At 45.4% G+C, this 27,290-nt stretch overlaps 1 protein-coding gene across 1 annotated transcript in view; it reads right to left on the bottom strand.

Moving 5' to 3' along the window:
- Positions 1 to 7,931: 7,931 nt before the first annotated feature.
- ATP5PO (ATP synthase peripheral stalk subunit OSCP) overlaps positions 7,932 to 27,290 on the bottom strand; it is a 167,728-nt gene continuing 148,369 nt past the window's right edge. Inside the window, exon 7 of the mRNA XM_069636206.1 lies at positions 7,932 to 8,141. Coding sequence (XP_069492307.1) covers positions 8,031 to 8,141 — 111 coding nt within the window. The 3' untranslated portion in view covers positions 7,932 to 8,030. The remainder of the gene's footprint in view (positions 8,142 to 27,290) is intronic.

The following is a 27,290-nucleotide window of genomic DNA, read 5'->3' as shown; positions in this document are numbered from 1 at the left end:
CCAAGACATACTGGAGATTCTCTTCTGGGTATCTCAGGTACAACAGCAGATCATCCGCATACAAGGAGATCAAATGTCGCTCCCCACCCATTTCAATACCTATCATGTCATACTGTTGTCTGAGGTATATCGCCAAAGGCTCTAAAGCTAATGTGTACAGCATAGGGGACCATGGGCACCCTTGTCTGGTGCCCCTGCCTAGTTGCCATCTTTCTGAAATCACTGCTCCTGTTTTGACCCTGGCCAATGGCTCGCTATATAGCATCTTTGCCCACATTATGTATCCAGGCCCCATACCATAGCCCGCCAAGGCTGCCAGCAGCCATGGCCACTTGACAGAATCAAAAGCCTTCACAGCGTCTAAGGACACTATCGCCATTTCGCCCTCATTCCTGCACCCCCATTCAACAACCCGATGGAGTCGCCTATGGTTATGAGTTATGTTCCTGTTCAGGACATAACCTGTCTGGTCTGGGTGTATTAGTTTGCCAATGACTCTACGCAGTCCGCTTGCCAGGACAGCTGTCAGTATCTTGCGGTCCTGGTTCAGCATTGAGAGCGGCTTCTAAGAGCCACAGCTGTGTCCCGGTTTATTAGGTTTGGGAAGTGGTATTATAATCACTTCTCTAAGTGACTCTGGCAGCCGTCCCTTCTCAAATGCTTCATTTAGCATGTCCAGCATCGGGGGGAACATTTCTGCCTTATACACTTTATAAAACTTGCTTGGAAACCCATCTGCCCCCGGGGGTCTTGCTAGTAGGTAGCTGTCTCACCACTTCTTCTAGTTCCTCCATGGTAATCGGTGCATCCAGTTCCTCTCTTTCTTCAATGCTTATTGTTGGTAGACCTATGTCGTCTAGTGTCCATCTTATTTCTCCACAACTGCTTCCCTCCACATCCCTATATAGATCCCTGTAGTAATTTTCAAACTCCAGATTAACTTCCTCTTGAGTGTCAACTACACTGCCATCTTCTCTTGTTATTGTCCTGATGGTGGGCCCGGGGATCTCGCTCTTGTACAACCACGCCAAGAGCCTTCCTGTTTCATCACCTCCCGCATGCTGTCTTTCTACATATGTCTTATAGTTAAGGTTAGACAGTCTGTCCCATAGCTCCGCGCAGGTCTGTTGCCATTTAAGTATCAACTCCACGTCTATCCCAATATCATCTCTTCCCTTTAGCGCCTTTTCCAATTCCCTTTCTGCATTATGTAGATCAGCCAGGATTCCCCCCCCTTGCAGGCCTTTAGATCTCGCTATGGCTACGCCCCGCAACACCACCTTAAAAGCTTCCCATAGCGTGCAAGCTGAGTCCACGCTGGCCATATTCACCTCAAAAGTAATTTATAATCTCCTCCCTTATATCTTCCCTAAAAAGGGGGTCTTTGAGTGCCTCCGCCCGGAGGTGCCACGTCAGTATCCTCGCTCTTGGGGGGCGGTATTGCCAGCCAACTACCAGGGGCGAGTGGTCCGACAGGACGCGTGCCTTATATTCTGCTTGCACTACCTCTACCACAGTTTCAGACGTGACGAAGACATAGTCTAGCCTCATATGCAGCTGCTGTGGGGCAGAATAATGCGAGTACTGCCTTTTCATGGGGATGTTTTACTCTCCACAAGTCCACCAAAACAAAGTCGTCTAGCAGTGTCTAACGCTTTTGCTGCTGGGGCAGGTCTATCGAACTTCCGGTCTGATCTGTCTATCATAGGGCTTAATACACAGTTGAAATCGCCTCCCCAAATCACTGCGCTTCCCATACACATGCTAAAATTAGTACTCAGGGCTCTGAATTATGTCGCTGTGTTCTGATTGGGGGCATAAGTGTTCACAATGCATACCTCCTTATTCTCCACCAGTCCCCTCAATATAACCATCCTCCCGTCTGCTTCTGCAGTTTCCTGCAACTTGTAAAATGGGACATGCGGCGCCACCCAGATAAGCACGCCTCTGGCATATGCAGACTATGTCGAGCCCACTACAACACCTTTCCACTTCTTCACAACTGTTCCCAGCTTTTCCCGCGTCAAGTGAGTCTCCTGTAGCAGCACAATATCTCTTTTGTCTACGCAAGTATAACATCACTTTGTTCCTTTTTAAACAACTATTTAGGCCTCTGACGTTCCATGTAATTATTTTAAGGTCCCCCATGGCATGTTAGAATTCCTACCCCCTCTCCCCCCCCGCCCCCCCTGCAGACCAGTACCTCTTTCCATTTGACTATATAGGCTCGTTTCCCGATACCAACTACCCATAACTACAAACACCCCACACAGCCCTTCCGTCATCCTTCCCTTCCCCAACTCCCCCAACTCCCCAAACTCCCCTCACTCATCCCCTCCCTCCCCCAACATCACCCCACTCAATTGTTGCCCAGCTCCATCCCTGCATCTCAGGCTCCCCCGCATCTAGCTCTTTCTGGCTCGCGCCTGTAATCAAAGCTCCGCAGGGTGAGGTCGTCCTAGTGACCAACCTACTACATCTAAAATTATTACTTGGGGGGGTAGGGGGGTGGAGGGGGACGGGAGGAAGTAGGGTGCTTGTGCCCTGCCACTCCTGTATGCAACAGTTAATTACACATTGCTACACAATCTGCGCATATATGCACACTACCATATTCCAGTCTCTTAAATCAACAATGTCAAGGGTATTCCAGCAGAGTAAGCTTTGCTCAGTCGCCTCCCTTAATTTTAAACACTATCAATGGCCCCGCTGGGATACTCGCTCTGCATCCCCTCAATATATTTGCAATGTCCCCATCACTTATCATGCTCCGCTCAAGCTGGTTCCGCATCTTGTTCCGGGCAGCCTTGAAGGTCCAGCCATGTCGCTGCTTCTTCCGGGGTGTCAAAGAAGTGCATCTTGCCCTTGTGCTGCACTTTCAATTTTGCAGGGTACAGAAGCATGTATTTTATTCCCGCTATGCGTAGTCTCCTCTTGACTGCAACATAGCTGTACCATTGCCTCTGGACTAGCATTGTATTGTCAGGATACGCTGTAATAGTACATGAAGCCCTTTCAATCGTTCCTCCTTTGCGAAAGTACTCTAATATTTTCTCACGATCTTTATAATTCAATATTTTCGCAATTTCGCCCAGGGGGGTGCCCCAGGCTTAGGTCTCCTCATAAGGGCCCTGTGCGCACGCTCCACTGCGAATCCTTGCGAAAGTCTTTCAGCCCCTATTTCTTGTAACAGTAGGTTCTCAACGTAGTCTGTGGGGTCTTTGCCTTCCTCCCCCTCCGGCAGGCCGACCACGCGGATGTTGTTCCTCCTTGCTCTCCCTTCCGCCTCCTCCGCCCGATTCTCCAGGTTAGCTACCTGTTGCTTCAGCGCGTGAACCTCCTTTGCATTGCTGCTACTAGTGTCCGTGTTGGTTTTCACTGCACTCTCCAAGCTGCTCATTCTCTCTGCCAATGCCCTAACATCCTGTCTCAGCAAGGCGACGTCGATGCCTACTGCATCTATCTTGGCCTCCAGGGAAGTGCTCAAGTCTGCCATCACTAACCCCCATGAATCTTTTAGTTCCGTAATAGCCGCCAAAATCTGGTGGTTTTCGGTCATTGCGGCGCTCTCAATCAGTGCTGTCGCGCCCTTGAGTGCTGTGGTCACAGGAGACAGCTGCGTCTTGGTAAATGCTTCCATAGTGGACTGTTTATTCTTACTCTTGGTCGTGGCCCCATCGTCCCGTCATCTTGTAGCCGCAGTTGTGTCTGAGGTTGCTTAGTCTCTGACGTGTCGGCTCCGCACTTCTGTTTTGATGCAAACCCAGTGCTGCGCCACAGGTCTGAGGAAGTTGTCCAGAAGAGCTTCAGTGTAGGCTTGCGTTTGCCGGGCTATTCTTGGAGTGGGTTGTGCTCTCCCACGTATTGACTCCTTTTTGATCGCAGAGATCATTCTTTCCTTTGCCTTAGGCACCTGACTTCTGGGCTCTTTGCACATTGTGCACTGTTGGATATGTCTTCAGCAATCTTCCTTGCATACTACCATATGCTGTGCTTCTCTGTAATGCTCTTAGGCTCTATGTCTTCTTCGGGGTGACCTGCTGATTCTTCAGCTTCCCAGCAAACCCTCAGCCCCCAGGATCGCACATCCCTTAGCCCCTATGTGTGTGCAGAACCATCCCCATTAATATCAGCCCAGCGGCATATAAAGTGTCTTTCAATGGCAGTTATTGTGGGGTGCTCAGTCCCATCACCCGGCTGCTTAAACTGCCGGTGAGAAGCCTCCCTTTACATCAGCTGCCCCTTCTGCCGAAATGTCATGTTGCCATCCAGCTCGGCTCGCCCACATTGTCATTTGTCCAATATGACCCCGTTACGTTGTATCACAGGTCCGTGTGCGCTGAGCTCATTTGCATTTAGGGAAGCGTTTATGTGGCTTCCAGAATGCTTGGGAGCCCTGATCGCGTTAAAGTATCCCTTCAGCTCTCTTGGGAATGTTGCACGCCGTTGCGCTGCACGAGTGAATATTGCTACGATCTCCCCGTTTATTTTCTGCAGGGATTTCTTCCCGCCGCCATGTCCGCTCGATGCCCTTTGATCAAGCCTTCCAAGGTTTCTACGCAACGCGAGCCGGCGTCGCAGAGATCCAGGCGCTCGGTCTAATGCAAATGCTTTTACTGCTGTTCGCCGGGAGTAATCGCGCCACTACGTACTTGGGAGTCAACTTTTCCAAAACTCCCCGCACACTGCAGCTCAACGTGGGCTCTTAATACAGGGGCCAAATGTTCCTCTGTGCGCCTCGTTCGGAGGGTGCTCTGCAGTCGCCGCTGGCAGCTCAGAGATTCCGGCCTTCAGGGGTCTCGTTGTCTTTGTTGTTCTGCCATTTTGGGAGGCTTCTTTTCATCAAGGGCATGCACAAAGGAGCTCATATCTCTGCCGCATCTGACACGATTCACTCGCCCGTTGCTCCGTAGAGGGGAACACGCTCCAACGCCTCTGCTCCGAGTTTGTCACATTTAAGTCCATTTAAGTGCTTTAGCATGGATCGTCGGATTAACAGGAGCAGCACACCGGAGCACGTCCTACTCCATGGCAAGCTGGCCACGCCCCCCCATTTTAATATAGTTAATCTTATTTACCTACTTTGTCTGATGTCTAAAGAGAAATGTTTACAACTCCAGGATTGTGTAGGTTAGTTTTTGTAAAATGGGTTGTATATAACTACTCAGAAATGGATCTACTCAAGGTAAATCTGCTTATGTCCTACCTGAACTATGTTCTCAGCCAAAAACCTGTGTCCCTACTAATATACATAAACTCCAATCTGGTACTGTTTATTTCCTTCGATCTAGTGCTGCCCCGTTAGTAGGTTGCATGCAGAATTTCTTCCATGAAATTCTAACTCTTTCCACAAAATCAATATGTTAGTCTGTGCTCAGCTCTCCCAAGAAAAATTAGTGTTTACTCCAAACATTTTGTGTAAGCAGACATGAAATTCAGTCATGTATACTTTGGAAGAACAAAAATGGGTCTTCGAGAGTTCAGGGACAGCATTTCTATATATTCTATACAGACACAAGTCTAATCTTCTGGAGGCAGAGGAGATTCCTTGACAGCCAAAGTGACCGAAAAATGTCCTCCAATGACAATTAGGTCGACAATAGTGAATACATCACAAAAATGAAAATAAATGGTTAAATGGACATTGGTGAATATGACCATTCGTGCAAGACAACCTGTAAGCAGTGTCTTTAATTCAGTCTACTGTATACCAGCTTAATTGAATAAAAGGCTCATGTGTTTTGAAGATGCTGAGATGACAAACCTTTCTGGACAAATAATTGGGGTGCTGGATAGAGTACTGGTTTGCACTGTATAATTAGCCAAAAAAATATATTCTATGAGGGATTCCGATAGACCTGCCAACCCAAAGAAACTAAATCAATTAAATTGTTCATAACCAAAATGGACATTGTGGCCAAATGGTGTGATCCCTCACCCCCCGCCCCACAATTTTCCCCTAATGTCACAGGTGTGGTCATAGACAAGCATGACAAAACCTGGGTCGCTTGCTGCACCAACTTCCAGAGGAATATAACAGTGATGCCTACTTCGCCATTTCTCACGGCATCATGCAATGTGACACATACAGCCCGTAATGTTGCTTTATGCGGATGATATGGTTCTCATAGCTAGGACTCCTGAAGCTTTAAAAAACACCCTATTAAGTTTGATGACGACCCAATCCAGCTGGTGGAATCTCAAACATAGTTACATTATCAGAGAATTTGTCTTGGAAACCCCAGATCACCACAGCATTGAACAAAGCTGAGACAGTAGCCAGAGCCCTAACAGAGTTTGTTCGGAAACCAAACTGTAGTGCCAGAAGTTGACATGACACCAACTTTCACGCTGAAATGTGCGGCTGGACAGAAACCTCTCCAGAATTGGTTTTCAGGAAAGAAAATTCTGGAACAGCTCCTGTACCTGCACAGGGCGTTCCAACTTCAGCCCTGCAAGTAGATGTAGGCTATCATAAGAAAGAAGTGTAGAAGATTCCCCGGCAAGATATGCAATCAAAAGACTAACACCTTCAACAGATTTGGTGGACTTGGCATGGAAGGAACACTTTACCCCAATCCAACACATCATATTATAGGAAACAAATGCCAGAATTAATCTTGCTAAGCATTTAAGGGATCTTGGAACAAAATTCAGAAAGCTTCCTGGCCTAAACTGCTTTGCTTAACTAATTGAAAATGAAGCAATGCACACAGAATAAGGACCTAATGGCTGCAGAAACATTGTGATAACACTCATCTGGTCTGACATCTATGTAGTACACCATCAGCAACCGTGTGAGAACTTTATTAAAACCAAATGAAAGATGTCTTTGTCCTTTTGAAGCAGACAACCTGGCATTGGGCAGTAACACGAGGAGATGGAACTGTTCTACTGATGCAAATTGTAAGGTTTGCTGTGTGGAGGCTACGACTCCTGCATTTCATGTTCCGATGCTCAGGCTATAACCCTTTATGATCAACTTAAATCAAGGAAGGCTTGTTGGGAGACAGTACTTGATCCAAGCATTAGCAAGACGAGACATTTTTTTACTTGGTGCCTAGAAAAAAAAGTTATGACTGGGGCTACAAAGTAAAGTCTGGATGTGCAACTGCCTCTCCCCTGATCGGGGCCCCCCAGTATAAAGATGGATAAGGCTATGGACACTGCCAACATTCTTTTAATTGTGATCCTAATCTTGTTTTAGAGAGGGGGCTGTAGGGCATATGCAAATACTAATGTTTGTTTTTGAGGTTATGGTCTCAGGAAACCAGCAGCCTGTTTTTTTTTTTAAACTTAATGGTGTTATTGTTTTACTCCTGTTACGAAAGGCTGGAGTAGCACTAAATAACTATTTGAAATCTGCACTGCATGGTGCAAAGGCATTGATGCAGCAGTTGAACAATACAAATAAGCTAGTGGGAGGAGGACCTGGACACAGCTTGGTGAACTGCAACAGTATATGCTGAAGGGGGAAAAGGAAATTAAAAAAATTATATATATATATTTAGTGAATCTAACAATTATGCTACACTGGTTTTATTCTTTTCAACTGCAACTAAACATTTCACTTTATTTAAAGAAAATTGACAATATTGATATTGGTGCTATGACTTTGGCCAAAATACAATTGCATATGTGCAATAGTACATATAATAATTTGTTTTTTATAATGCACTTTAATCTAAAGTGCTCTACATAAGACATTTAAATACATCACTATTACCCAATCGAAATTGGTACTCTTATCAACCTCTGAAGGATGAAAGGCTGAGTTGGCCTTGCCACAATTCGAACCTGTGACCTGCAGATCAAACAGATCAAACAGATCAGAGCAACAAGTGTTTTATCCGCTGAGCCATCTTAGCTGCACACCAAGTAATACATAGAGCAGAATACATTTCTATTGGTTTTAAATTATCAAAGGACAATAAGAAATGAGATACAGTTTATTGATTTAATAGAAGTACAGGGGTTCCACTGTGGTATTTTACAGCTGGATAAAAACGTCAGCTAAATATGAATACTTCCTATGGGGCCCTCATAATTTTGGTCAGTTTCTGAATCTTGGCTTTGGTAGACATGTCAATAAATTTATCACCAATGGTGATAACCATTCCACCGAGGATAGCAGGATCAGTCTAAAGAAAACAAAAAAAAAAGAAAAGATTAGGCAACATTAAAAAATTTGCAAATATGCTTACATTCTTTGATAACCCAAACAATGTATGAAATGAGCAACAAATGCATACAGTTCCTTCTTGGCCCCCCTTTTTCATATTTCGGCATTTCACCCAAAAGCATGTTAGGAAGATTTATAATAAACATCTTACCTGACCCGTTTCAACCCCAGACCTTTTTTGCTTTGACTTGATAACTATTTTACCTTTCCCCTCTCACTTAGTCTTTTACTCTTTATGGGTGGCCTTTTTATGTCTCCATGGTGTATGGTTGAAGTTGTAGTTTCCTACAACTTTTGGGCTTAAGCCGGGTTGACCCTTTAGGCTCCCCTGTTAATTTCTCCATGTACTTGGGTGAACTATTCCCTACCCCCACCCACAAGTAGTAAAAGAGGGATACCCATCCCCAGGAAGCTCCTTGCTGTAAAAATGCAGGGAGAGAATGCAGAAGTTGTTCTGTAGTTCCTGTTAAATATTCCGAACCTGGAAGCTGCTGACAAGTCAACCACTGGAGCTGAACCCAAAGAGGAAGATTGAGAAGAGACAGCTGGAGCAATTTCCAGTGATCGGAGAGCCTGCTGTGTATCCAGAACCTGCTGTTACCATTCCTTCCAAACAACCTTCGGGTCCCGAACGGGACGACTTCTACCCAAAGGCTGGCGAGATCCACTAGTCTCAAGACATGCATTTTGAGCCATCCCACAACGTGCTATAACCTTGCTGGGCTGCAAAAACCTAAAGCCATTGTGCGGTGCACAGTCATCCAAATTCCGATTCTTACTGAAACTTTGGTGGCATCCTGATTGACCTCCAGAGACTTTATTTGAATCCTTGAAGTCCCCTCACCAGAGTGCTGGACCCGATCAGTGACGAGAATCCGGCCAACGATATTCAGTCTTCTCTTGGCTCCTGAAAATGGCGCCAAAACCACAGAACCGCATCTAGCCGCAAAGAAACCCTTGCCTGGAGTCTTCCCCATTGTCCTTGCTGCAAAATCCCTTCCAGTGACCTGTATTCAGTCGTCATGACAAGGAATTCATCAGCCAGGTTTTTGGCTGCAGATCCTAAAGACATGCTGCTGCAAAACTCCTCCTGTGCTGTGTTGGCTTGGGTATTACTTACCTTAAGCCTATTGTGATTCCCGTCAAGCTTTGGGGGTGATGTGTGATTGGGAGTCCTCACATCCAGTTCACCCAGGACCACTGCTGGAATCCCTCTAGGGTGTCTTCTCTTAAGTCCCTGGAACCTTTCTCCAAATCTAAAATAAAGTACATACTTGTCTTGAACAGCTTCCCACAGGAACAGACTTTTCCTACATCTGTGCCTATCCTGACCAGTCTGTTGGCCACTAGAGACTAGTGACCCCCTCCTGCCACTGAGAACACTCATGCTCCAAGAATAATGGTAACTGTCCCTCTGAAATATGAGCAGTTAAAAGTTCTTGCTACCCTTTTCAAGGTGTTTGAAAAGTATATGCAAGGTTATTCTACACCTGTGAATTGGGTATCCCTCCTCAAAAGTAATGCTGTTGGCATCACCCAACTATTTCTTTCAGAAAATAAGTGTACATGTTTAGCAATTGGGTTTGGTTTCTCCATCCCTACTGTGTAGCCTGTCTAGAATAAGTCTGCCTGGGGTTTTACCTACCTTGAATAGCTGTGTGCAATAAGTGTATTGTGGGATTTTACTAACCTTAGTCTGCCTTGTGCCATCCTAAAATAAATTAGAGACTTACTGCTTAACCTTAATCTGTGTTCCACTGATATGAAAAGCAACTGTAATAGTTTATTACAACATTAGGCCTTACTCCCTGGTATAACTGATTGTTATGCTGAATGTAGTCGTAGGTTTATACTGTTTCATGAGTTTTTATTTCAATATTCAGAAAAGTATCCCGGTAATAGGGTTGTTTCACCAAGTGATGTCTTAGCGGAGTGTCACTGCATGACTGACTGGGTCTACTACCCTTGAATTACTGAAACAATAACTTCCCCCACCCCCAGCCCCACATCCCCCAAATATTTGTGCTCTATTCTAAATGTGTAGGATTAGGGTGGACTTGCCTAGAACTACTGTTAGACCAAAGCATAATCCTTGTTCAGAATACTGTGTACCTTAAGCATTGTGTTGTGTTTTTATATTGGTTTATGATTCTTTGACAAAGTACTTACACCAAGAAATACCTTTGACTGTATTTATAATCAACCTTTACTTTTTCATAAAACCTCTGGGTGCGAGGGTTTGTGGAATCATTTGTATGCTACAGGTTCTTTGTACTTTCCAACAGCCCTCTCTCGCCCTCCTAAGATCAGCTTGGCTGCTCGGTCTACGCTTCCAAATACTGACGGTACAGCCTTATACTAAAAGTGGGGCTATGTACTCCCAGCTGTACAGTTTTACTAAGCCCTTAGTTGGACTTCAGAAAAAAAAAAGAAAACGGTCCTAACATCGGTGGCAAAGCATAATTGCATCCACAGGGCGTTCCCCTTGGATCCTGGTTGGGGCATCCTGGATGGAAAGTCTGGGCATTATGCGTTTTGCTTTGTTGCAAATAGGTCTAGAGGTGGATGTCCCCATTTGGTGAAGGTGTCCAATATATCTACGCGAATATGCCACTTGTCTTCTGCGGGTAGCAGTAGATATCTGCTTAGATTGTCTGCTAGTGAATTGTGTTAACTGGAATGCGTTGAGACATAAGGTAAATGTTGCGTTTGAGAGACCACTACCAAATCCTTTTGGCTAAGAGAGACCACTACCAAATCCTTTTGGCTAACTGACACATTTAGAGTAACACCCTGTCTGTTGAGATAGAACATGGCAGTGGTACTGTCCAAGAACTAGCACTGTTTGTCCCGTTAAGTGTACTTGGAATGCTTCTATGGCTTTGAAGACTGCCAATAGTTAGAGTACATGGATGTAATTGCTTACTGTTGTCTGTGTCCAAACACCATGTGATTAAGGTAATGTGCTTGCCCATCCTGTGAGTGAGACATCTGGTGAGAAGGGCCTGCACAGGTGCGTTGCAAAAACATTTCATTTTTAACATTTTCTTTTGTCCACCAGCGTAGAGCTTGTACTACGTTTTCCAAAACAACCACTAGATCGTCCCACTGACCGCTTGCCTGAGTCCATTTTTCGCTAGGCAAACCAACAGCGGCCTCACGCACAGTCATGCGTTGGAACAAGATAAATGCAAAAAGCCATCATCCGAGCAGGCGCATTGCCTTGTGGTTGGTTATCTGACGACCGGCCACAGTGAGGTACTTCGAATAGCATGTTTTGTACTCTCGTTTGAGGGGAAAACTAACTTGTGTTTTAATAATTGCTCCAAGAAATTGTTTTACCCGACAGAGGACGAGACTAGACTCTCGATTTAGAACCCCAATTTAACAATAGATTAACTGTTGCCTGGGTGTTTTTGCAAATGTGTGAGTTTCCAACGTTACAAGCCAGTTGTCGAGATAATGGTACACTGGAATGGATTCCCTTTGCAGGTGTGCTGCTACCACTGCTAGTACATTTGCAAACACCTTTGGCGCTGACGAAATGCTGAATGCTAGTACCTTGAATTGGTAGTGTGCGTTTGCTAATTGGAAGCGCAGGTATTTTCTGTGCACTGGCAACATTGAAATATGAAAGTAAGCATCTTTCATGTCCAATTCCCCCGTTTTAAGAGTGGAATTACCTCTTGTAGTGTTGTGATGCAAAACATTTGTGGTTTCACATAAGTGTCGGCTGGACGCAGGCCTAACACAGGGCACATAGTTAAATATTTGACACTAGGAAGTACAGTGAATAGATGCCCTTGTTTACCTGGAGAGCTGGGACCAGCTTTTCTTTTTTTTTTTTAAGAAAGTACTCAATTTCTTCTAGTAGTATCTTCTGGTGTAGTGGTGACATCTTCCAGTGTTTTCAGTGGTTGAGGACAATGCTGGGGGTTTTCCAAAAACTAAATGGAGTACCCACCTAATACTGTAGATAACTTCGGTAAGTTTTTCTAAAGTCCAACTGGGGTTTGACTTATTAAGACTTCTCTTGGTTTTAGGGCTGCAACTTAAGAGCAGCCAGGCTCATCTTAGGGAGGAATGGGAGCTGCAGAGAAAATGCAGCTGGTTGCCTTCCTTATTCAGCACTGAAGAGTCGGTTTCCTGCTACTCTGTTGTAGTGATGAAAGGAGTGACTTTTGGTGGGCTTCTGCGGCAGCACTCGAAAGAAGAAGGGGTTGCCAGCAAAAGATTGTTAACTCCTGCGCTGGTTTTGTGGCTTTTGCGCCTTTTTCTTAGCGCCAAGAGTGAACAGATATCGCTGGTTGGATTCTCCTCGGTTTCTTCGTCCTGCACTCTGGTAAGAGAATTCCTACTTCTGGTGGTCCACAAGGATGCCTGCAAAGTTTCAGCAAGATTTGTTCGGTCCAAGATGATGCACTCTAAAATGCTTCAGGTACTCCAGGTATTGGTGTTCTGCAGCCCAGGAAAGTTGCAGGACGTCAGGGGATGGCCTAAATTGAAGGTCGGGGCCGATTGTTCCAAGCAGCCCAAAGGAGGAAGTCGTCCTTGGCGGAGCTTCCCCGTTGAGTTGAAAACAGGACTAGTACAGCAGCACGGCTTCACCGGTACTTGTGCAGTTGTTGAAGGTGCTGCAGGCGTCTCTTCCGCTTTGGATTTCCAGTGATCTGGTAAGTAGTCCAAAATACCTTGCCTTATCTGCTGCACTCCCATGGAGCTGTCAATTACTTGGGTGTTGGCTGTCCTGCAAGACACCTAGAAGCCCAGTTTTAACTGGTTTCAGCCAGGCGTTAGGTAAGATTTTCATAGCAATGCCAAATCTTCCCGACCTGTGTCAACTCCAGAACTTTGTTTTACTAGTGCACTATTTTTCCCCTGCACCTCTGAGTGAGAACCTTTTACTCTTTTTATGGGGGTGATTTTTAAGACTCTCCATAGTGTCTTTAAATTGATCCTTTGACAACTTTTGCCATATCCATTTTTAATGTTGCATGGTTGCCCTTGGGGCTCCCCATCAACTTTCTTTGGCCAACCTTAGAGGTACTACAGTTCAAGGAAAGAAAGGATATTGTATCCTCTCTGAACGTTTTAGGTGAGACCAGCACACCCCACCTTATGTGGTGTACTGGGGAGATACAATGTATCCCCTTTCTTATTTTAACTAACATTTCTGTTACAGAGACAAGCTTAGCTTTAATTGCTGGTGGCAGTGAACCCTATTCCTAATTCGGTGCACCTTTACTGCAGGCTGTTCTCACAGCTGCAGTAAAGGCCCCCTGCCCCAGGGTCCCCATTTTACCAAAACTGCTTTTTTTCGCCATTTTAGTGTTCCTTGTCCTTTCTTGTTCCTTCCCCGGACCTCCAGGGTGGGAAAATCCTCTGTCAATTTAACTTCTGCTGGAGACCTCGGGCAGGAAGCGAGGGTGGAGTCCAAAACTTTGCCCCAAGGACTGCCAACAACACTAGCCCCCCCCCCTCCCCCTCGAGTGCTGGGTCTTGAAAGTAACGAGAATCTGACCAGCAAGTTCTTCTGGCTCCCGAAAAGGGTGCCAAAACCACAGAGCCACATCCAGCCGTGAAGAAACTCTTGCCTGGAGCCTTCCCCGTTGGTCGGTGCTGCAGAAGCACTTTGTGTCCTTGTTGGGGAGAATTTTCCGTTTCTGTGCCAATTCCCTTTAACCTTAGAGACCCGAAGCCCTTTGCTGGAATCTGGAACCTTTTTGATTTTAACCTGCTAAGTGAGCTGGCATTTTTGCCACCCACACATGCCTTTGCCCTCTAAGATTTTGTATTCCTTATGTTTAATTGGAGTCTGGTAAATTCAATAGGCATCTGCTTATTATGTAGTGACAGCACCCTTTGAGCAGCGCCACTGAGGCATCCGCTGGACTCCTCTTAATGTTTTAATACATGTTCTTGTGTGAACTACAGTTCCCAATAATAGGACAACTTCTGGCTTACCCTTTTTCCCTTGTGGGTCCAGCACACATCACCTTATGTGGAGTGCTGAGGGTTACAATAGTAACTCCTTATCCCACTTCTCATGTAATCTTTTGCTACATCAACTCGAATGGCTAGGGGCAGTGGTTTCTTTTTACTACCTTTTGTGCCACATATCTGTATGCTGATTCGTCAGCTCCAGTACAGCACTCATTGGTGACCATTTGGCCCCAGTCTTTTTACACCATTTCTGGTTCGTTAGTTCCTTCTGGGCTTTTACTCCATTTAGTGCTAGTTAGTCCATTGCGTGTTTTGCCTTAGACGGCTTGTGCCCCAAAGCCCGCCCAAGTCCAGTGAGTCTGAGACGGCAGAAAGTCAGGGAGGGGTCCGAAACTTCACTGTCCTTTGTAGGCAGGTCTGGCTGAAACCAGTTCCAAGTGGGCAGGTGGCTGTCCTAGAGACGACCCCCCCACTGTGCGATTGACAGCTGAGCATTTCCAATATAAGGCAAGGGTTTTGGGACTACATGCAGAGTCGGCCACTGGAACATGAAATCCAAAGATGAGAGAATCCAGCAGCACCTTCCAGGATCACGAAAGCACCAGTGAAGACTTGCAGCTGTGCTGTCCAGGTTTCTCGGCCTGCCCCCCCTCCCACCCATCAACAGGGAAGCTCCGAAAATGACGACCTCCTCCCTTAGGCTGGTGGGACCAAATGGCTGAAAGAGCAGCTTCATTTTGGGCCCACCCCTATGTCGCTATGACCTCCCTGGGCTGCAATTTCCCAATACCCAGGGTACCTGGACCATCGACGAGTACAACATCTTCCGAAGGACAAATCCGGCTGAAACTTTGCAGGCATTCGTTTCAGTTTACAGAAGCAGGACATCTTCATCAGAGCCCCCTCACCAGAGTTGAGGAACAGGGACATTCTAACCAGGGATATTTGTTACTCTTTGGCGCTGAGAAAAAGGTGCCAAAACCACAATGAGCCGCGGAAACGAGTGGAATCTATTGCTGTAGAGTCTCTCGCGAGAGTGCTGCTGCAGAAGCCTGCCAGACATCCTTCCTTTTGTCACCACGACCAAGGTCCAGGAACAAGGGTCTGCATCGCTGCGTCAAGAAGAAAGTCAGCTGGAACATCTGATTCAATTCTAAGGTGCTTTGGGTTTAACCACCTTTAGCCAAATCTAGTGCTTCATTGCTTGGGGAGTGCTCGTTTCTATCCTTTTGAATTACTGCAATTCACCTGTGCAGGCCTAAGAACTTGTGTACATCAGGTAGGCTCACTTGAGCTCCTGGATATTTCTTCAATGAACTACTGACTGTTCAACTAACTTTCTAAGAAGATTGCATTCGCACTAGAGCCGTGATATATTGACTTTGGCTGTCCTGGCTCCCTAAAGGAATCCCTTCTGAACCCCATTGGCTTTGGCAGTGCTTGTCCCCTATAAATGTTTTAATTGTTTTACACTCTTATTGCTGGGGAAAAGACTTCCTACATCCCTCTGGGATGCAAGACTATGGTTACAGTGCTACAGTGTTCTATTCTGCTCTCTCCAAACCCAATATTGTATGGTTAACCAGAAGTGCCAATACTGACCTTGATCGATGTCACTTTGCGTGCGGCAAATGTTTTAATACAATAAGAATGTACTCACCTGCATGATTGTTGCTTGAATAACTTGATTCTGAAATTCTACTTGATATTATTAGTTGCTGCATAACTAGTGTGATTCTTTTGCTTTGTGTAAATATAAATACATCATTTTAATGTGACCTTTAAGAGTGTAAGTGTTCACTTGAATACTTGTATTTACTGATTTCATTGTACTGCTCTACAGCTCACAGTACCCCTCCTAAGATAAGCCTGGCTGCTCAGCCACTCTACCGACTTGTGTAGTAAAGGCCTATGTTAAAAGTTGGGTCGCTAATACCAAGCACACAAGTCTGGTAAAGTCCCACACCAGTTGGACTCTATCTTACCAACAGTCCTGTCTTCATGACAAGGAATTCAGGAACCAGATTTTTGGCTGCAGATCCTCAAGTCTACCCCGCTGAAACCTCTTCTGTGCTGTTTAAACCATGTAAAGAACCTGTGCTTAGAGCCTTCCCCATGATCCCTGCTGCAAAAGTCCTTCCTGTCTTCAATCTTCATGTTAAAGGAATTCAACGACCAGGCTTTTGGCTGTAGATCCTGAAGTCTTCTTGCTGCAACTCTTCTTCCATGCTACGGTACTGTGTTGGCTGCAGTATTTACTTAAGCCTTTGTGATTTCTGTAAAGCTTTGGGCTGTCCTTGTGATTGGGAGTCCTCTCATCCAGTTCACCCAGGCCCACTGCTGGAATACTACTACGGTGTCTACTCTGAAAGTCCCTGGACTCAACTTTAAAGTGAACTACTTAGTTGTTGAACAGTCTTCATGACATTTGCCTGCAACAGAACTCTGTCTCACCCTGCCTACAGCTGGCTCCTAGACCAATAGGGTCCATAGTCTGTTTGGAATAAGTCTGCCCTGGGTTTTACCTTCCTAGAATAACATTGAGTCATTTATGAAGTGCAACAGTGGGGTTTGCTTTCCCTGGTCTGTTTTATACAGATGCTAAAATAGTCTGTGTTCTATACAAACATTTAAGTTGCTGATAGCTGCTTCATAAGATATATAGGTTTTACTTACCTTGGGTTAGCTGTGTGCCATGCTAAAATAAGTTAAAGAGTTATTGCTTACCTCAGTCACTGGTCTGAAAAGCCACTGTAATAGTATATTACAACATCTTACCTGCCTAGAATAGCCTTGTGCCATTCTTGAAGTGCTCTTTAGGTGCAACTGACCTTGGTCCGCCTGGTGCAATCCTAAATTAGTGTATAGAGTTCCTGCTTATCTTAGACTGTGTTCCACTGAGCTGAAAAGCAACTGTAATTGTATATTACACCAAAATGGTTCTACTCACCTAGTATAACAGATCTTAAAAATAGTTATAGGTATATACACTGTTCTTTGAATCCATGTTTCACTATTCAGAAATGTATCCTAGTAAGAGGGTTGTGTGATTTCTTTGCGGAGTGTCACTGCATAACTGACAGTCTACTACCCTTGTATTACTGAAAGTAATACTAAAGTAACATGGTTTTTACTCCCCATAATAGGTGTGGCTTATACTAAATGTGTATGATCAGGTCTGACTTCCCTAGAATTACTGTTAAGTATTCTGAAGAAGCTTTTATGCTTTGGTCTGTGTAGCTTCAAGCATTGTGGTGTGTTTTTATGAATGTATGACTTTATAACAAGTACTTAGCCCAAGACTTGGCTTACTTGTATTTATAATAAACCATTATTTTTTTATAATATTTCTGGTTGTCTTTCTATTGAATCCTTGGTGTATTACAGGTTCAGTGTACTTTCCTACAGTCCTCGCTCCCTCCTAAAATGAGCCTGGCTGTTCGGTCTACGCTACCATATACTCAGGTGGTACAGCCCTATACTAAAAGTGGAGTCTTGTACTGTCTCAATTGAATGGTTTTACGAAGTCCTCAGGTTAACTTCAGAAAAACTGTCCTACAGTGGGCACACCAACAGACAAAGGACAGTGAAGAATTGGCACCCTCCCTCACTTCATGCATTTCCAGACACACTGGAGCCTGGTGGGCTTCCCACAAGAAGCCTGCAAAAGACACTCACAAAGGGCCCACCCCCACCTGTGAATGACAGGAGCCCAGAAGGAACTTAGCGGCAGCTCGGGACCCACATCTGGGAATACCCTAGAGACCCAAGCTACTCCTCACTGATGACGCCCAACAAGGCTGAAACATGTCTGGGGATGCTTGTGGTCTCGTGTAGTAGAGATGTGACCTAGCAGTTCGGGCTGGACTGCCCCTTTTGGCGTGGGGCCAAGCTTGATTTGCATATGGTCTTTCCCCCTTCTGTAATGGCTTGGCAGGCGAAGAACAGTGGTCTGGAGGGTTGCCCAGAGCAATGCCAGTGGTTAAGATTCATTCTAAACCTTCCAGCCATCACCTCTTTGTTTTTGTTAAGAAACAGCAGAACAGCTCAGGATACCTTTAGTCTCTAGGAAAAGATACTTGGTAATTCAACAACAATGGAGACCCTATAAAAGGACTCACTAAAGGGACACAAGCCGACAGCTTGGGTCAGAGGTAGAGTGGACACTCTAGACACCTTCACATACTCCAGTCACTCTGGAGCGACCTCTTGGTTCAAGGTAAGTTATACCTTTCACCCCACTCTACCAAGGTTCCTTGAGTAGTACAGACAGAGTTGGGGACCTGTATGCCAAGGGATACTCAAGTGGACTTTAGGAAAACTCCCTCACAGTGCTTCAGGGGTATCAGTTTTAATGTGTTGGGCTACTAGCAGTTCATTGTACTGTGTTTGGTTGTCTATCGGGGAATCAGCAATTGGCTAGTCTAGGTCTACTGGAGATGGTGATATATATGAATCTAGGCCAATGTCGTCATAAAATTGGTCCTGGGTGTATTGGTCATCTTGCGAGTACCGACAACCCTGTTGTGAGGGGGTCGATGTATAGCTCCTCAGAAGTGTCTTGACTAGGCATAGGCTGGACTGAGGAAGCCCTTGGTTTTGAGGTGTCTAACCTTTGTACTTTAGCAGGTGGTTCCCCCACTATCCTGCGGGTGTGAATTCTTCTGGGTGTCTGACCATGAAGTCTACAAAGCCTTAAATACGTTTCATGGCCTTCTCAAATTTGTCTGCATTCCACTTAGTGGATTTTGGAAATGGGTGTGACCCTGAGGAAGAGGGTTCTGGGCAAAAGGCACGTTTCCCCTGATGTAAATTAAGGTGCCTTTGAGGGTGCATAATGCATCTCCTGTGACATGACATCTACAGGGTCCGAAATATGTAAGGATTTCGACGGCTTAGTCTTGAGAAGAATTTGACGTGTTTAATTGAAATTCTTGCATTTTCGAAGTACTGGAAGCTTGCACCGAGTTTAATCTCTGGCGTACGAAAAAATATTTTTTTAGGAGCGGTGTTGATAATGGGCTTACTCGGCATCTGTTTGGAAATGTGTGGTGATCGCGACTGCGAGGACCTAGGGGACAATGGGTGCTTGCTAGAAGAGTTTTCCCATTTTCTTTCAGCACTGTGTGGCTGTTTTTTTCAGAGACGAAGGCAGCGTCTGGCTAGGGGTTGTGTGCTTAGTGTGATGAATGTGGGTGCTTTTGTCAGTGTGGTCTCGACCACCGGAGGCGGAGACTAAGAACCCTGATAGTCTTCGGCATCTTGTGCACTTTGATAGTCAGACTCTTCGGTGCCCGCTACGTCGATGGACACTTCGGCCTGCATGGTGTGGGCGGTCCAACTTTTAGTGCAGCAGTCTTAACATTTTGGGTTTAAAGAGCTTACATGACAGTGTTCTTCTGCATTTTCTGCATGGTCTCTAGGGAGACAATGATTACACACAGTGCGTGTCCTTCCAGGGATATTTGCGGTTACAGGACGGGTAACATTTAAAAGGTGTATTTTCCATGTTTAATGTGAAGGGCAGCTTGACGATTAATGGAAAGTGGTGTAGAAGAAAAAGGCATTCTCCAAGTACAAGAGTAAATGACCCCTCCCCACCCATCCCCCAACTCTCCCTACTGTGACAGACCGGAGTCTACTGCAGGCCGAAGTCACAGTTCGTCAAGAGTGGTGCCTGAGGCTGTCAGTTTAGGGCACTAGCCACATTTAATAGCCATGCACGGTAAACGTGACTGCACATGAAAAATTAAGCAAACAGTAAAAACCTAACCGCTGCCACCAGTGTCTTTTTAGGTACATACAAAAGTAACCAAAACATCCCAAGTGTAAATGATTAGGGAGATACCCAAGTAAGATGCTGTGTGCAATTTAAAAAACTGTTTCCCAGTACTAATAAGTCTGAAGGACTAGTCAGCTTCCCCATAACAAATTAGTAGAAGGCAAGAGCAGTGAAGTCAGGTCAGGATCAAAAACAAAAAGAATGGAGTTCCATAGAAAACTATGGAAAGTTGCCAACAAAGACTTTTTTAAACCAAGTTTATTTTGGATCGAAGGCATACAGGTAAATATAGCATAACATTTGCCATCAATTATTTAGGTTCTGTCTTACTTGTGTTCATACCCTAGAGTTCGTACAAGTTCCCTTGGCCTTCAAAGATTTTCAATTCTAAATCCCGCCCCCCCCCCCCCCGCTCTCCCCCTCCCTTACTGACCACATCCCCACAACTTTAACCACTACTTTACACTATAGAGTTCAGTAAATTTAAGATCTTTTCATGACGCTCGAGTCCCGGCGTCTTTACGTCTGGTAGGTCTTAGATGACATGCGTGTTCTGGAGTAGGTAGGGTTTGAAGATTTGGGCTTCTCTTTCATGGAATGGGTTCCAGATAGTTAAGAATTTTAGATATTTTCCGGTACTGAGAGCACACATCTTCTCCATAGCCACTACTCTCCAGACCTTGATCCACCACCATGCTGAGGTCGGGTACCATTTGTTTTTCCAGTGTTGAGCAAGGGTCATTCTTGCTGCTGATAACAGGTGAGTAATGAGAATGGCTGTCGTTCCTGACATTGCGTATTTACCTTCTATGGGGACTGCTAAGAATTGTTTTCGGAGATCTCGGCAGTTCAACCTCAGAAATGTCCTTTATGTGGCTTAGTATTTCCTTCCAATAGGCCACGGCTTTGGGGCATGTCCACCACATATGGAATAGGTCTCCCTTCTCGCTGCAGTTCCTCCAGCAGATTGGTGAGTATGACTGATTTTATGAATGCGGTTCGGGACATGCCATCTGAGGCATCATTTGTAAGCCGATTCCTTAATCGTGGTGCATCTGGAGGTGCTGTGTGCACATGCCTGTATTTGGTTCCATTCCTCCTCTGTTAGCGGCTCTTGCATGTCTCTTTTCCAGTTCATTTTGTATGTGAGATTGTCAGTCGATTCATCGTTGGAGCAATCTGTAGAGTCTGGTGACCCCCTTCGCCGTGTTGCCTTCCCGCAGACAGTTCTAGGCCTGATGGCATTCTCGTGCCCGCTCTCTTCACCGTTGGGTGGGTTATCCAGTGCCATATATATATATATATATATATATATATATATATATATATATATATATAGTGCTAATTTTCTCCTATATTGAATTTCTGCTGACAGTCTGAAGAGTAATGGAGAGCCGTCTTCGTACATGTCTCAGGTACAGGGTCTCGGACCCTGACCATCACGTCCAACACTTTTGTTAAAGACCCAGTGTGAAATCTGGGTTGTGCATCAGCGGCTTATATGGGCCCATCCTGCTCGGGATGAGTTTCCTTTTCCGGGCTTTGTCCCAGCTTTGGAGTGACCATTTCGTAATTTCCAACAGCGCACCCCTGCTCGCTCAGGTGTCTTCTCTCAGGCTCAACAGGGTTATTAGAGGGGCTAATGAGGCGGATTGTTCGATTCTACTCTGCACCATCCCTTATGGTTCTCTGGTTTTGCTCACCAACATTGGCGCTGGTTGGCTGCTAAGATGCATCTGTCCATTTCTGGAACTCAGAGGCCGCCCAGGAGCGGGGAGCGCATTAGGATTTGTTTCTGGATCCTGGGTTTCTTACCCGTGCCATATAAATTTAAATATCGTGTTTTGCAACTCTCGGATCTTGGCTGGCGGTATGGGCACCGGTAGTGAACTCATTACATAAAGGAGACGAGGGAGGACAGTCATTTTGACAGCTGTGATGCAAACCACGACGGCTCCTGAGATTCCCATCTGAGCAGGTCTTCCTGTAGCCGTTTCCACATAGCGGGATTACGCTTGCCCGATATAGCTTGTGTGGTTCTCTAGTAAGGTGGATCCCTAACTATTCCAGTTTTTCCCCCACCCAGCTCATCGAGAATGCCCTCTCCAATGTCTGTCACTTCTCTCCTTGTTATGTTAATGGATTTTGCTTTGGAGAAGTTTATGGAGAACCCAGAGATCTGTCTGAATTCCTCCAGTTGGGCCATCGCTCTGGGCATCGTATTTTCTGGGTCTCCCATGAAGAGCATAATGTCATCCACGTACAGAGCTATTTTATGGGTTTCCTGACCAATCGTCACTCCTCTGATGCCAACATCTTGTTGAAACTGCATTGCACATAGTTCCATCGCCAAAATGAGAGGGGAGAGTGGACAGCCCCGTCGCATGCCCCTTCTGATCTTCACGAACCCCATGCTTTGTCCGTTGATCCTGAAACTTGTCGATGGGTGTTGCTAATTGGCGAGCACCATCTTGGTGAATTCTGGGCCATAGCCGAATCGCTCCAAGATCAGTTTCAGATAGCACCTGTCCATGCTATAAAAAGCCCGGGTGGCATCTAGAGCTGCCACTGCAAACGTCTGTCATGTTCGTCGCCCTGCATCTATGACGTCTACTGCCCTTCTGACGTCATCTTGTTTGTGCCGGTCAGTAATGAACCCCGCTTGGACGTTGTGTATTATGTTTGGCAGGATTTTCATTAGCCAAATTGCTAGGATTTTCGTATAGAATTTTGCAGTGTTTAGCAACGCTATGGGATGATAGCTCGCACAGTTGTGAGGATCTTTACCCGGCTTCAGGGGCAGTATAGTTATAGACCTCCCCATATCAAGTGTGACCTTCCCCTCTTCTCTGACTGTATTATATAGCTTTGTCAACGGGCTGAACAATTGAGTGCGGAACGTCTTGTAATAGCCGTTGACAAGGCCGTCTGGACCTTGAGTCTTATTCGCTGGTAGTGCTGAAATGGCATCACTAATCTCTTGTGCCGTAATTGGGTTCCCAAGATTAGATGCATTCCCTCATCATCCAGGCCACCACACTTATTTAAGACGTTCTCCGACACAGGCAGTTTTGATTTCTGCTGTGCGCCCGTAAATTCCGAAATTTCATCCTCTAAATCGGCATTTGCCCAAAGTACTTCGTTTATGCTGAGAAATCCTTATTTTGCCATACAGCCTCCATGAAACTCCACAAGGCCTTTGGCAACTTAAAGATGGCCGAATGAAACTTTCTGATTCCAGCTACTACCCCCCGATCAGGCTGAGACTGGCATTATTAGAGGCCTGCTTCTCTAACAACCAATCACTTCGCCGGGAGGCGAACGCCGGTCTACCCACTAAGGCCACCCAACAACGCAGCTTCCTGTCCTGAGCCTGTCCAGAGTTGACAGAGGCCAGGGCTAGGAACGCTGCCGATCCAAGTCTTGATCTGGTTCTGCATGCTTCCCGATGTCTGATCGCTATATGCCTGTAAGCTCCTTCGCATCATCAGCAACAACTTAAACTTTTTACAGAGTTTACCTCCATGCTCATGCCTTTGCACAGGACTGCCTCCGATTCGTACCAAAACCACCTTCATTGACAGTTGAGCCCGTACTCTCCTTATTTCCATTGACAGCTCTGTCGTCGTTCCACTACTGTCACGTTACTGTATTAGGCCCCGTCACCAACTATATGTCCTATTGTGTCTAATACCAAGCTCAGGCGTGTCCGCCATATTGCTGACACAATTTTATGTGTATTTAAGTTTACACTGTTAACTGTTTGCTCATCTCGGTACCGCCGGCAGCAAAGCCGCTTTTCTCGATTGCACGTTGTCCCCCTGCATCTTGCTTCGACATTCATGTAACCGGAGAAGCATCACAGCCCTTTGCACTCCCTATCCTTTACGCCTTATGATGTATCTATTTCCTATATAGGAGTACTGCCTCCCTTGCAAGCTGCAAGTGCTTATTTAGTGAATCCCCTCCTTACTCTACTTCTCGCGCCTTCCAACACTACTGATGCACTGGCATTTTGTAACTTAACTATTGCCAAAAGATATATAGAGGGCGCCTGACGGAGTCCTGATATGCCTAGAAGGGTACCTGTATATAAATTGCTAGAAATCAGGGTGGGAGAACCGTAAGCAGCTATCTGGTTTGGACACTTATTTTGCCTCCAAACAATTTTTTGCACAGATAAAATTAAATGTTTACATGACTTTCAATAAGCACGAAAGTGGTACGGACAGATGTTGTTTGAACACAGGAAATACAGGTGAGTATTGACCTCTCTAGTATTGAGGTACAATTTCCAAAGTGATGCACAAGTATAAAATACAGATAAGTGAGGACAAGATTTTACGAAGTGCTGCCCAGGACTGTAGTAGGTCCGGGGATACTACAGTCATGGGCAGCACTTTGTAAAATCTTGTTTGGAGGCAAAATAAAATAGTGTCCAAACCAGATAGCTGCTTACGGTTCTCCCACCCTGATTTCTAGCATTTTATATACTTAACTATTGTCTTTGCCTTCCCGCAATGCCTTTGTCGCACGTTACTTGTTCCTGCTATGTGCTTACATGATCCTCTTTGTTACTGTATTCTGTTATCACTTTATACCGGATTGTTAGTTAAAACGCCTCTTGGCATTTTTGCACTAGTATGGTTAACACGATTACTGTCATACATGTGCTCTTATAGAACAGTTTGGGGACATGCCTGACCGCCCATGACATCTGCTGTGACTGTTCCTCTAGTGAATTAAGCTGCCCCATCGAATGTCTAACTGTCTTTTGGTCACTTCCACCCGATTGCTCCAACAGTAATTTTAGCTGCCACTATCCGACTATGCCTAACTGTTTTTTGGTCACTTGTACCCGATTGCACCAACAGCAATCCTAGATGCTACTACCTGAATGTGCCTAATTTGAATAGCTGTATTTGACTGCACCATCAGTTAACTGCCTTCTCATAGAAGTGCCTAATTGTATGTGCCTATACATGATTATCCTATCTGCACTGTTAGCTGCCCTTTCCTGAATGTGCCCATCTACCAGTTAGCCAATTATTCTGTCAATTAATTGACGGCTCTAATAGTCATCTTAGATGCCTCCTCATAAATGTGGCAGGTTAACTGTTTAACGTGCTTCTGGGTAATTTAGCGCAACCCATACAAATGCTACTCCCACTCCCAACCATCATAGCTTGGGCTCTTATACACAATGTCCAACCACAGTTCGCTAATTCACTTGCTTTTATCACTCCTTCTGTCATGATGACAGATCCTATTCACAATACCAGCGTGAATCAACTACCTCAACAGATATTGCAACCATATAGCTACACTACGGACAGCCCTTTTTATGTGATAATCTGTCCAATGACATTAACGCACCTACCAACCAGTACCTCAACTCTCCTGCCTTATGGCTGGAACACTTTACCAAAAAACCTGCACCTAACCAACCTTGCGCTCTTTACCTCAGAAATAAGAGACTAGGAACTTGATTTTCTTGCACGAGTGGTCACACTGAGAATCATTGTACCTTGTCCAAGCCTCCCTCTCCTAGCCCAAGTCACCAGGTGCTTGCCACATCCACCATTAAAACTAAACTTAACATCCTAGCATCCTCTGGTAAAGACCCGCAGATTAAGGGCGCCCTTGTCAACGCCAGATCCCTTTCAGCTCACGCTTTAGATATTGCTGACCCTTTCTAGACTCACAAGCTCGACTTTATCGCAATATCAGACTTGGCTAAATGCAGCCTATGGTTCAATTACTTTCCCTTGCCATACCTTCAGATTACTCCATCACTAGATGTGACCGTAACACCTCTCAACCCAGAGGGGGCGGAGTTGCCTTCATTCACAAAAAATTCACTTGGTTTGCGAGCTATACCTAATCCGAACATCCGGTCAGCTGAGTTACTCTTGGTTAAGCTGCCATTATCTCCCAACCAAACCGCCACCTTACACCTTAACTATAGACCGCCTGGCCCTGGGACATCCTTTGTGGATGAGATTACATCCTTATTAGACAAAGCGAAAACGAAATCACAAATCATCCTCCTAGGGGACCTCAACCTGGGTTACCAAGATCCAAATGACACCACGGCAACAGATCTTGCTAACACCTTAACTGATCTTGGCTTCACCCATCACATCCAAGATCCTACCCACATCAAAGGGAGGACACTCGATTGGTTAGTTGATACTAAATGTAACATTACGCTACAAACCAATTCACCATGTGCTTGGTCAGATCACCATATTATCACTTTCAACATAGAAGCTGCCCACCGACCCACACCAACGATTGCGCCTGCCCTTCCTACTAGAAACAAAAGGGACAGACAAATTACTCCCTCTTATCCTCTCCACCCTCAAAGCTAGAGACTAGTGTGCTGCCCCATCGATCCTAGCGGATACCTATAATCACGCCATGCTTACAGCTCTAAACTCAATCGCCCCCATTAAACTCAGGAAACCGAAACCACACGCAAATCTCAACTCGTGGTACACACCACAGCTAAGAGTGCTCCGAAAAGCAAAACGTAGTGCTGAAACCTGGTGGAAAAGTCAACCCTCTGATGCCCACAAAGACTGTCTCATCTTGGCCTCCATCCATTACAAAGAAGCCATCTTCCAGGCAAAAAAAAGATTTAATAATCACATTTCGCAAGCAGACTCAAACACTAAAAGAATTATTTAAGGTCTCCAAGGACACTAAAACATTAGGAATCTATCTAGACGCTACACTATCACTGATTAGACAAACTAATGCAGTTAGGTCAGCCTCGGCCTACACATGCAAACTTATCACGGCATGTAGACCTTTTCTGACTACCTCCAACTGCATCGTATTGGCAAGAACTCTTATTATGTCCAAGATAGACTACTGTAGTGCCCTCCATCTAGGGACCAGCCTGTCCAACCTAAACAAACTACAAATTACCCAGAACAATGCCTTTAGAGCGGCATTAAATATCCACAGAAATCACCATATCTCCGACCACAGAAGTAATCTACACTGGCTTCCTGTCGAGCACAGAATTTCACTGAAAACCCTTGCCATGACGCACAAGTGCCTGGCCAACAAGGCCCCTCCCTACCTATCAAACCGCCTCTCACTCCACACCTCCACCCGACCCATGAGAGCAGCCCAGACTCACAGCCTATCCATTCCCAGATTCAAACTACAAAAAGCATGGGGTGTGATCTTCCCTGTTCTGGCCACTAAGCTCTGGAACTCTCCCTAACGCCATTAGAACTGAGCCCTCATTCCAATTTTTTAAGAACAAAACCAAATATTGGCTCTTTGCACAAAACAACTGATATACCCGCTGTGCTATCTCTGATACGGCCTTGCTGTCCCTCACTCGTACTCCCCATCACTGAGCAC

The sequence above is a fragment of the Ambystoma mexicanum genome, chromosome 7p, assembly GCF_040938575.1.
Source record: "Ambystoma mexicanum isolate Mex_15411 chromosome 7p, UKY_AmexF1_1, whole genome shotgun sequence".
In the NCBI taxonomy this organism is placed as follows: domain Eukaryota; kingdom Metazoa; phylum Chordata; class Amphibia; order Caudata; family Ambystomatidae; genus Ambystoma; species Ambystoma mexicanum.
The sequence above is the reverse complement of the archived record's forward strand: the minus strand, read 5'-3'. Positions and strand labels throughout refer to the sequence as shown.